At 37.0% G+C, this 12,825-nt stretch overlaps 1 protein-coding gene across 1 annotated transcript in view; it reads left to right on the forward strand.

The window, feature by feature from the left end:
- LOC105441111 (sushi domain-containing protein 2-like) overlaps positions 1 to 3,680 on the forward strand; it is a 39,350-nt gene extending 35,670 nt beyond the window's left edge. The window contains exons 15-17 of the mRNA XM_030979138.1: positions 1,094 to 1,267; positions 2,514 to 2,771; positions 3,412 to 3,680. Coding sequence (XP_030834998.1) covers positions 1,094 to 1,267; positions 2,514 to 2,771; positions 3,412 to 3,680 — 701 coding nt within the window. The remainder of the gene's footprint in view (positions 1 to 1,093; positions 1,268 to 2,513; positions 2,772 to 3,411) is intronic.
- The last annotated feature ends 9,145 nt before the right edge of the window (positions 3,681 to 12,825 follow it).

Here is a 12,825-nt window from a genome sequence, read left to right on the forward strand (position 1 = left end):
TTTTTTTTATCCTGAAAAAAAATTTCAATTTGCACCCCCCCCCCCCCCCTTGAGCGCCAGGGGGGAGGGGGGGCCAACCCCCAAAAAAGGTAAAAATCACGTAATTTTACATGATTTTTTTCTCAAGGGGGGGCCGGCCCCCCCCCCCCCCCCCCTCCCCCCCCCCCCCTGGATCCGCCACTGTGTTCAAGTACAGTTCCTTATGATGTTATATGTCAGATTAGTGCCCACACATACCCAGTCGATTAATTTTGATTGAAATTCCAGGAGATTTTGCTCCATTTCCTTTCGCTTGCCTCCTTTAAAGTTAAGCGCTGCGTACTGCTCGTAGTATTAGACTAGTGATAGCGAAGAGTAATAATTATTACAAAAGCATATTTCCCTTTGTATGTGACCCGTTACTTTGCAGCTAGGCAGAAATCTTTTGTCTACGTATCTGCATAAAGATCCAATTAAACACATGCCTGACATATTGTCGCCTAGCGGCATCGAAGATGGTTCAAAGGGAATAAGCTAGATATGACTCCATCTCTTAAAACTCCTCGCTCAGATACAATAAAAATTTAATTTCTGATAGACTTTTACGTATTTATAGACAGGCATTTTTGTAACTAGCATTAAGTTATTATAATCTTCTTATCGTAAATTGGTTCTAAAAGAGTACTTGAATTTTGACTGGAGCTTCTTTAAAGCTATTTTTCAAGAAACCTACGTGAAAGGTGCATGTAAAAACCTTGGAATTTAAATTGTTTAACCTGTAGAGATTTTTAAATGAACACCATTCAAGAGATTCCTTAATAATCCCGTACACAAGTTCTTCGAAACAACTATTTAGGTTTCTAAATATGGGACAAGATTAGGAACCCAACCGGTGCTATCATCTTTTTTTTGTTAGAAGGGAAACACCTCTGCCTATGCTCAATGATGAAACTAACGCCAGGATATTTATCATATTCATAAATGAGTAAAGAAGTCAAAGGTCATCTTTCCGGAATGTCTGTACACTTCCACATCATTCTAAAGGAAAATATGATATTCATGTATTAGTTGAACTCATAACAAAATGTATTTCTTACTGTATCTTCCATTGCAGGAACGTCTGATGCAACGGTGTTTGTTGCCATGGCAGTACGATTTGGTGATAGTGATGTCATTCATGTTCAAACCAATGAACGCAGGGTTCTTGATGCCTATGTCCGACTAGCCGGAGATGGACAACACTTCACAAGGATTGAATTCGATCAAGCTTCTCGATGGTCATATTCAGGTATAAGAAATTATAAGGAATCTTATCGCACGTAGGGCGATATTAATAGTATACATTCATCAGTGACAGCGGGTGACAGCACGCGTGAGGGTGGCGTCTCTCTTGTGATGACCTTTTGCGGCATCTTGAGAGAAAACAACAACATGCCGACGCCCTTTGTGTCAGCACGGTATCTTTCATGTGCGCGTAGCTATAAACGGAAATAGTGCGCGGTATGTTTCGAATCTATGTATGGAATTGTATTAGCCGGGATGTATTGGGTTCCCACGGTGCTAGCGTGAGATTCCTCATTCTACTTGCGGTTTTGGTAGAGGATGGATGTAGACATTGATCGGTCGCAAATTAATTTACCCTCCACCACCCCCAATTTGTTTTTCCACCTCCTTACGTTTTCCAAGCGTATTCGATAGTATGTTTTACTAGCTGTTTTATTTTTACGGGCTGTGGGGAGGTGTACGTAATTTTTCGTCTTTTGGTGGACTCGATACAGAGAGTACTTTGTATTGGACATGGTAGCTCCATGCTCCAGTGTTTTCAGATGCAGATACTTGTATACAGTGATCAAAAGATTCGAAAGTAATACCCGGGTCTTTCCCTGGGGCGGATTGGAGCAGTGTTACATTTAAAGTAAAATTATTCTATATTCAGTTGGGAAAGTTTGTGTCGTAGTTGTTGCTATTGTCATGATGTTGATATTCAGGGTAACAATATTACATCCTCTATTAAATATCAAGTACCCACAAAACCCATTCCGTTTCATTTTGTTACTGTGAATGTAAACAATTTTTGTCCATATCGCTCCCGTTCTTGGGAAATATCACGTCTATCAAATTAACCTCTTTTGGGGGGGTTTTACGTCATGCGGTAAGATTTATATTAATTATGTTATGTATCCTAAAAATGTTTTCCCTCTTCTTCCTATCAAGAAGAAGCTGGGAAAGCAGTTAATTTTCTGTAACAGTTGCAAGACTTCTATGTTTTGACAAATTTGGTTTAGAGGAATATCGCACCACTGGAAAATATGATGTTACTTCGAGCCAAGAATGTCTAAGCTTTAGGAATACTGTTTTTTCACAAACTACTGAGCTCTCTCAAAATGAGCAGAACTATAATGTTCTGGATCCTTTAATCTGGTTTTCCTCTCATATTTTGCTTTTAATACCAAATGTTGTACGATAAGCTAGTCAATACCATGCATAGTTGACTTCTTTAGTATCCATCTTTTTGCTTATATTCGCTTTCTTAGGGGTCTCGGTAACCGGTCGCAACATTACCTCAGATGGAATTATTGTATCTTTCGACGGAGGGGTAGGACTGACGTTGAAGGCCTCAGAGGGGGCCATGAGCATTCTTCTTGTAGCTCCAGATTCCTTCCGAGGTCAGACGCAAGGCCTGATGGGAACGTGGAATGGTGATGCCAGTGACGATTTCGTAACTCCTCAGGGATCTTTTCTTTCACCTGATCTGACAACTGAGGAGTTGCACTACCAGTTTGGACTATTATGTAATATCAGATTTGTTGCTTTCAATAATGTTTTCTCCCAATGTATGTTAATATTGTTTATAATTATCAATAATTATGCTATAGTCTTCATTGCCTTTACTTATTTTAATTAATATTTTGCCCTTCATAAATAGGATTGTAAAAGAATGCAAGCAATTGTGAGGGTATTCAATATATAGTTGAGTTCTGGTCTTGTAATTAAATTTTGAAGGAAATCATCTAAAAGTTACTTAAAGGTTTTACTATTATCAAAACTACATTGGCTTGAATCACCTTGGCGACATCACATGCACTGCACCCCGAAATGGACATTTGGGACTATATCTACATGTCAAATGTATGTTTGCTCGAAACCTTTCAGATATTGCTTGTAATATTTCAAATGAGGACATTGATAAGCAATGTACGATTTTAATTGTAAGAAATTTTTCCGAATTTAATTTTACCATTAAAACAAAGGCTAAGAAAGCTCACAAATTATTTCATCACCTTAAGGAAACTTTGCCTTCTCCTTAACCTCGGGGATGCAAGACCATCCCCTCCCAAAATGTAACATGATCCTTTGAATACCCTCCATATCGTCAGCGTCTTAGAGTAATGATTGTCTTCATTCTTGTTACTCTTTTTTACTTCAACACAGGGGAAATCGACGCAGCAAAATCGTTGTTCTATTACGAACCGGGCAAGGACCACGAATCTCATACCGACCGTACTTACACTCCTGTCTTTGAGCCTGTCGCCAACCCTTTTGTAGACCAGAGCCTTGTGGTAGAAGTCTGCGGTACAAACCAGTTCTGTATCTTCGACTACCAGACAACGGGGTCGCAGAGTTTTGCCCGGAATTCAATGGAGGCACTTGTGCAGTATCAACAGGCAGTCGACAGCAGAGCATCGTTCGGTATATTTTAAAATGTCATACCGGTTAAGAGTATTTTTTTTTTGTCTCAAAAAAAATCGCAACGACTCAGCCAGCCGCTGAATAAGCGGGGGGGGGGGGGGGGAGGGGGGGTGGTAAGAGGACACTTTTTTTTTTTTTGGCCTCCAAATTTGAAAATTTGACATTTTTGTTCGTTGGGGGGGGTCACCTTTTTTAGGTCAGCCATGGGCATAATTTTTTTTTGTATTTTTGGTTATTATAATTAAAAAAAAAAAAAAAACACCCAAAGGGGGGGGGGGTTTAGGGGGGTTTACACACATAAAAATATCAAAGGGGGGGTTCAACCCCCAACCCCCCCCCCCTCCCCCCCCCCCCTGCGTACGCGCCTGATCTTCATCATATGCTGATTTCGCCGATATGCTTTTTTGAACCTGTATTTCCTTTGTTTATATTTTGTTCTAATTATCATTTCTTAAGTGAGTTGCCCAAATCTTCCCGCCCCTGCCATCGCGACGACCTACATGGCAGGGGACGTGGCAAGATTCGTGTGCGATGCCGGCTTCGAACTGAGTCACGTGGTCAACTTAACCTGCCAATCAGATTTAACCTGGAGTGCTGGCGATATCCCGAAATGTATCAGTGAGACTATGACGCCACTAGGGCCGGGTAAGCATTTAGTCAGGTCAATGTTGAATGAGCCCTCACCTTTTTGTTTAAATTTGTTGTTTTTTTCGTCATAGAAACGAACCAATCAAAAGAGAATAACACAAAATTATAAAATATATAAAAATACACAGAATATAAATTTTACATAAGCAAGGGGAAAAAATATGTTGGCATAAGATTTGTTTTAAATATTAAGAACGAAAGAATGCACAATAAAATAAATAAAAAGTGAAAACGGAAAGCTGAATAGCCCATTTTCAGCTGCACTTGCATAGTGCAGCTGGTCTTCCAGGGGTACCAGAAAGAAATAGAAGAAGAAGAAGAAGATGGTGAATGGAAAAAAGACAAATAAAACAAAACAAGAAGAACAATAGTATTTAAATAAATTATATTAAGGTCTGGCGGTAATAATTTAATTAGTTGTAACAGAGATCGTTTGAATAAACAGAGATATATACAATTGCTAATATGAATGAAAAAAATATCGTAGCCCCCATCCCTACCTGTAGAAAAAGGGCGTTTGCAGTTCGGAGTCTGGGAAGGGAAAGATTATTGTACCATAGCTGATAAGGTATTGGGGTATACAATTTGTTTACAGTTAAATAAAATGGTGTCATACTATTGAGGACTTAAAACATCATTGCACTGATATTAAATATCTGGTGCAATTTCAAAGTCTCCCACCGCAGTATTTCATGCATTGAAGTAACAGAAAAATGTAATTGAGGCTTTATTTTTAGAATAGTCCTTCCTAATCTATTTGTAGCTTTTGTAATTGATTCATATAATTTCCATAAGGAGATTGCCGTATCATGTCCGCAAAATCTAGTTGACGTAGAATAACAACTTGGTGTATGAGTTTAACTTTTAATTTTCTTCTATTAAGATGTTGCACTTTAGGTATTCGATTCTGGATCCTGGATGAAATAATGTTTGTTTTTTTCCTTACCCCTTTTTTATATAACTAAATACCTAAAAACTGCATAATTATCCTAACAGATAAAATACAAATATCAGTACATATATGAAGTTTTTAAGTCAAGAATAAAGTAAATCATTTCCTCTTTCTCTACAGTTATTTCGACACCCGCGATCATCGGAATATCTGTGGGATCGGTAATTCTGATCGTTTTGATCATGATTGTCATCATTTTGATCTGCCTACCAAAACAACGTCCACCGTCGAGCAGGTATGCTACATTTGTTTGTTGGCGCCAAAGAAATAAAAAAGCACTGTCATCATGATAGCAATGACCTTAACAAAAGCAACTGCCGACAATTTCTATACCCTATTGTACATCCAATATATACCATGTTGGGATCACGTACTGTATTACGTGTAGTGTTCGCACGTGTTAATATTTCATTGACAGGGCTATTGACGTTGCCTTGACTTTCAAGAAGTCATTGCCATCATGGGATTTCAGGTAGACCTGCATTTATGTGTCCTTGTACAGGGCCTTTTAAAGAGGGTGCTCCGATTTGTGAATGTGTCATAGTATAGTGGTTTGTTAAAAAGGGTTGAGGGCTCGAATCACCACATTGTCTGTGTATTAAGCTCTTTATCAAACCAGAATATTATTTTCCTTAAATTAGAGGGTAAGGGTTAGTGTTACAATTGGCTTGTAGGTTAGGTTTTGGATTAGCATTAAGTTTAGGTTGTTGGAATGTTGGGTACCGTGTTAAGGCTAAACATTCGTAGGAATTTACCGCAAAGGATACACATGGTCGACTAGAAAAGTGTCTAACAACTATCACGAGCTTCACCTAACACCATTACATAATTATTTAGCATTATCCCGTTTAATAATCCTAAATGTATTACTCATTGCGGATGTAGTATCGAAAATAATATCGCTAGTGATATTAGTTTATCTCGCAATGTCAACAAGGGATCTAAAAGATAACGACATTTCGTGCGCCGCTGCAACACTTCGTCAAGTAAAAACATATATTGTAAGCAAGCGTTTTTTATACTCTACGGGCGATCACCTGACAAAGTGTTGCAGCGGCGCACGGAACGTCGTGATCTTTTGGATCCCTTGTTGACCAACGTTGCGAGACAAACGACTCCCACTAGCGATATGTTTTCGATATTATCCCGTCTGTTTGTACACTTCCTTTTTATTATTATGATGACCTTTTCTTTCATCCTCAAACTTTTTATCGCACTTTTCATTTTTATTTAATTTCTTATTCTATTAGGAAGGTGAACTTTTCAAAAGACCAGGCTAAAGTTCATGGAAACCCTACCTCACCTAGTAAGTCCGTTTAAACATACAGCTGAGTACTGGTGTCAAGCAGTGGCATTGTGAAAGATTGATTATTTTATAATGGTAGTTATAGTTATGATGATAATGATAGTTATAGTAATGATGATAATGATACTAATAATGATAATTAAAATATAATTATTATAATGATAATAATATTATTAATAAATACTAATAATGATAAAAAAAATAAAGATAGACTTTTAAATTTCAAAATAGACTGGAAAGTCTCTTTATGCGTTAACCCCAGAAACAAAATACAATTTTATGCTAGCATATTTATACAGATTGATTAAAAAGATAACTATTAATTCCTATTAATTCCTATTAAATGTATTACAGAGGAGTAGATTCTGAAGTTTTTAAATGTTAAAAATGAAACGAAACTTGGCTCAATCTTGGCACAGAAGGGGTATATGGGACTACACGCACATTTGTCATTGACTGTTGGATGCAAACACTTTAGCTAGTACTAGTCATCTGCCGAATATGGGGGTACTTCAACTCTTCAAGAGCAATCATGTTCAGGGGGCATTTCTACTTTCTTTTAAAATGAAATGCAGGGAGTGAGGAACTCAGCTATCTCATTAACTTCATATGAAAGCCAAAATGAACCGACTCTTCCATAAGATTAACTTTCAATGTTAAATTTTGTTTCGCAATTCTGCACTTGGCCGCTCATAAACAATTGTAAATTAATTTTGTCTTCTATATTTAAATGATTGAGAAAACCAATGTCATGAAAATATTAATTATTTTATTTCAAATGGAACTGGAATCGTGTAGGCTTTTGTCCTTGAGTGTATTAAACGTTACGTCGGAGCTAAAGGCCGGGTAGTGATATCTTTAGTCCTTATGACGCACTTAAAAGTGTTATATCATAAGAATATGTGATATTACATAATAATTTTTGTTATTTCTATCATTAATCGTCGTTTTTCTTTGTCTCTCTTTCCCTTTCTTTCTCTGTAGTGCTTAGTCCTGGCAACTGATAAACTTAAATATAACGAGTGGATCGACGTGTAAGGACATAGCTATTATGTTGATATCTCTGCAATGCATGCAATTGAGCTGATGACTATATAAACGCTTTTTGTTGGCTCTTTTACTTTTCATAATTGTGTATTAATAGTTTTTTTAAATCACAGAAAACGTTTTGATGCTATTACTCAGATATAAATGACTTTGATATTAAGCACATAAAATGTACTATTAAACTATATATGTGAAGCTACGTCTTCTAAATTTTCCGATTAAAATCAAATTCGGCTGTCAATAGGAACTATATAGGTTGGCACCGTGTTGGTCAACGTTTTCTCAATGATAACCATTATCTATAACCATTGTCCATGTCATATCTTAATTGTGTGAAAATTTAAAAACGGTGATATCCAGATATCAATGTGATACCACTTTGGAAACGATAATCATTCAACATGAAAAACCTAATGAATCCTATCATAGATGTTCATTTTCTCGTAGATCCATTTTGTAATTCTAGAATGAACGGACATATGTTTCCTGTTTAGCATATCTATCTTTGGCTTATGGATCGCAACTTTATTCAAATTAAGCTTAATTGTAATTAGGGGGAAATTCTTTGAATTTACCCAATATAGGAATTACATCGGTATTTTGGGGATAATAGTAATAAGTATGTTTTTAGTTGTTTCCTTGTTGTTGCTTTTGCTTTTGCTGTGCTGTTTCATTAGTTTGTTTGGGGGAGATTGGTTAAGTTTTGTATTTTTTTTGTTTTTAATCCATTTGGGGCAGACATATTTTTGAAAAGGTTGATTAATCAGAGCGCGTTTCTATTTCTTTAAGAGCGCCATCTGCGAACAAAGAATGTCTAGCCATTTCTCTTGCATCGAGAATGACGTAGGGGGAGGTAATCCAGAGTTCGTTAGCTCCAGCTTGATTTAAGATCGGTGTAACAAAAACATTTAGAACACTTTGCATGAAATCTTATTGAGCTTTCTGTGTTTGAATATTAAACAAACTTAATTATTTACACAAATTATGAGTAGTACGTGTGTTTTGCAGACTTTTGAGGTGTGTTCACAATTTTATTGTTTACCATCTTCATTTCATCAGCATCGTCATTATCGCCACCATCACCAACAACATCACCAGAAACATCATAATCATTATCATTCTTAATATCATCATCCGTATCATTTCTATCAGCATTATAGTAACCATCATTATCAGCAGCAGCAGCATCCCCATCACCATTATCACCATCCCCATCACCACCACCATCATCATCACCATTACTACCACCATACTCATTATCATCACCATCATCACTACGGCCGCTAGTCATCGTTATCATTAACAGCAAAATCATCTCCATCCTCACTTAAATCTCCACCATTACCACCATCATCGCCGCCGCCACTATCTTCCGCATTATCATCATCATCTTCACCATCATTATTTTCGTCATTATCATCATCATTCCTTTCGTATCGCATGTCTTCGAAGGAAATGAACGATGAGCTGGTGACCTCTAGCGAATTAAACAGAAGAGAATACGATCGAACATGTCAAGGTGTTTTTCGCTTTTTATTACAAACGAATACCATGTACAAAGTATGTTGTGAGACATTTCCATGAAATACCACAACCATAATGCTTCACGAGTGAGAATAAGTGAATGATTGTATTCTTTACAAATTCATATATTATACGTTAATTTTTAGTATAAAACTAATCACAAAAGAAAAGAAAAAAGGTCAATAAATCAAAACATAGTCAGCATCTGTGGAGGAGGTTATATAATATGTAAAACATCTCCCCTTTTATACAATACATTATTAAGTAAGAATGTACTCTTTTGCAAGTCAAGTTGGATAATAAAGTCAAGATGAATTTGAAGTGTGTATATAAAAGACATGAAACTGTTTTAAAGAGGTTAGATAGAATAAAAGCGAGAAAGGGAGAGAGAGAGAAATAAAGAAAAAATGAAAATAGAAAGATAGAGAGGGATAGATGGGGGATGAGGGAATGGGTACGATTTTCTAGGAAAGTAGCACCCGTACACTGAAACGGACGATTATGACAGTTTTCCAGGGATGTACAATAAATTTCATTAATAATCAAAACAACAAAGGAATGCCTGTTATCACTCATATATTATGGAACAGTGTTGGTCGCAATGGGCATATCGAAATAGGAATATAAAAAAGAGATGATTTGGGATTTTAAGTTTCTACAAAGGATTCTTCATTAAATTTAGCCCCCACCCCCCCCCCCCCCAGGAAAAAAATTAAAAAAACAAAACATAATATTAATAATAATGATAATCACAATAATTATGACAATGATAATAAATAAAGAAATAACTTTTATAATAATAAATTATAAATAAATATAATCAAGTTTATATGAATATGGACACGTGTAAGTAATTATTATTAATGTTATGATTAATAATCACTTACACGTGTATGAATAATAATCACTTACACGTGTCCATATTCATGTAAATTTATTATATTTATTTATTATTGATTATTATAAACGTTATTTCTTTATTTAATTTGACATTTCAGTTTAACTGTAAATCCTAAACATGTTATAGGGAAGAGCAAAAAATACAAGATGACAAAATATTGAAAAAGTAACCATATACGGTGTTACAAAACATTTTTACTTCTTGATTTCACTGTTTATATGACCTATCTTTCGATCAAACCTTGATTTAATAATGTATTATTATTATCCTGATCAATACTACTATCCTCATTATTGTTTATTATTAATTTGTTCCCTTTTACCACGATGTTGGTCATAATCCACTATTATAATACATTACTATTCTTATTCAAAGGCATGTCTTTTAATATGTACATATCAAAAACTCTCATATCTTTAGTACGTGTCATCACATATTTAATCGCGACACTATTTCTGAGAATGAAAGGCATTGTGCAAAATGAGGAATGATAATTAACAATTCATAGAGAACTATATAGATAGGTTAGAAACTTGTGTATAAATACAAGACTGGTCGACTAAAAACAAATGTGACTCAGTATATTCTTTTCACCGTACAAAATTGTGTTTAATTTGTTCAAATTGAAAACAGATAGGTAATCAAACTCCCCAACTATTATACATTGAAGGAAAATATATGACCCGGTAAGGAAGGTTTGACGTGGTTGAAATTTTTATATTTTCAAAATAAGATAATTTTTTAACGAAATTAATAACATAAATAAGTATGATATATTACAAGATATAAACAAAAGCAAAACGCAATAGAGAAGAATGGTCGAGACTTAATAAGGCGGTTACATGTAGTGTGAAGGAGGACAAAATGAAATACATCGAGTGGAAGTGTTAGGACCTAGAGCGTCACAAGAACAACTCTAAGGCAGCATTCGCAATTGTGAAAGAAATCACAAAGAAAAGAATCTCAAGACTGGATGTAATTAATGATGACAATGGCAAAACACTGACGGAGAATGAAGACATCAAGGAAAGATGGGTGCAGTATAGTAACAAGCTGATTCCTGCACAGAAACAAGATGACACTCAGTGGGAGGAAAGTGATGAAATGGAGCCCCCTCCATTAAGATCAAAAGTGGAGCTTGCAATGAAACAACTGAAGGATGGCGAATCCCCTGGCTTTGACAACTTGACTACAGGTGAAGAAGGTACTGACCTGGTGTGGCGTCTCTGTTGCAATATCTGGAATAGTAGGGAGTGGCCTAAGGACTGGTGTAGAGCTGTTTTTACCTGTCAGAGTCACAAATAAGATATCAAACTATGCTCTTCTGACCGTAATTAAATGCCTAAAACCCCTTGACTTCCGTTGGCACTGCCCCCTGAACCCCACCTAGGGCCCTAAGGTGGACGGCTGGATGCTAATCTGACCGAAATCTATTGCCTAACACTCCTGAGCCTCCGGGGGCTCCGCCTCCTGAACCCCACGCCAATTCGTGACCGGCCAATGTCACAAATAAGGTATAAATATACTCATCCGACGATAATTTAATGTATAAAACTCCTGAGCTTTAGGGGGCTTGACCCCCTGGACCCTAAACCAATTTGTGTCTTGTCAGTGTCAGAGATAAGGTATCAATATATGCTCATCCGACGATAATTTGATGTAAAAACCCTTGAGCTTCTGAGGGCCCCGCCCTCTGGACCCAGTGGCGGTTCCCTGGGAAAAAACGTGTAAAGACATGTTAATTTTACCTTTTTTTTTTAGATGCCCCCCCCCCCCCCTGGCGTTCAAGTGGGGGGGGGGAGGGGGTGCGATTTTTCAAATTTCCGAGGTCCAAAAAAAAATTAGTGCTCACTACCTCCCTCCCCCATCATCCCTTTACCCCCCCCCCCCCCCCCCCACCCCCCCCCCCCCCCCCCCCCCCCCCCCCCCCCACTGAGCGAAATTTTCCGAGGGTGATTGCCCAGGGGTTAATTGTCCTGATACGACTTTTCCGCAGAAGATAATTACTCGCCTAAGTCATGGAAAATAGATGTGCAGTTCTGGCTTATAATCGGAAATGGTTGTTCCGTGTACTGTACATGTATTTTTTTTTAAAAACATGTTAATATTACCAGATAGAGGTTATTTTTGGATTTTTGGGTTGTGATTTAAAATCCCGTTCCCCCTATTTCCTCATAACATTCCAGAGTTACAACGCACAGGGCCGATACAGATCATGGCATTCTAATTGTTTTATAAGGTCATAGGTGTGTGCGAAAGTTTGCGAATCAGTAATAATACATTACATATCGTCTGCTTTTTAAACTTTGCTGCTTTATTTAAGACACGCTCTTACAGAGCACACCATCCAAACAAAACCCAAGAGAGGCAAACTGCTCCTTTGTCAATGACCAAAAATGCTTACGCAGTCGTTATTGTTAAAACAGCTGAATGTTCTCATTAAGATGCACATAATCAGAAGGATGCGACTATGATTGGATCAAACAAAGAATCACGTTAAATGTCCACCTGTAAAAGGTCCATGCATCTTCAAGACCCTTCATCTATCAACCTCTCCTTTACCTGGATAGAGTGTTGCATAATAACTTGGAATTCTACACCGAGGGTCATCGATGCAAACAACATCCATCTCGTTACCCGGGCATCTCAAACAGGTGATTTCTTTGAGCTGATCTAAGTACGTCACTCTTTTGAATAATTGGTTGAGCTCTGTCTGACCAAGCAAAATGTATGCATGCCAAATATTGTTTAACAAAAGAAACTGCTCATACAACTGTT

Source organism: Strongylocentrotus purpuratus, unplaced genomic scaffold (assembly GCF_000002235.5).
Source record: "Strongylocentrotus purpuratus isolate Spur 01 unplaced genomic scaffold, Spur_5.0 spur5_scaffold_10, whole genome shotgun sequence".
Classification (NCBI taxonomy): Eukaryota; Metazoa; Echinodermata; class Echinoidea; order Camarodonta; family Strongylocentrotidae; genus Strongylocentrotus; species Strongylocentrotus purpuratus.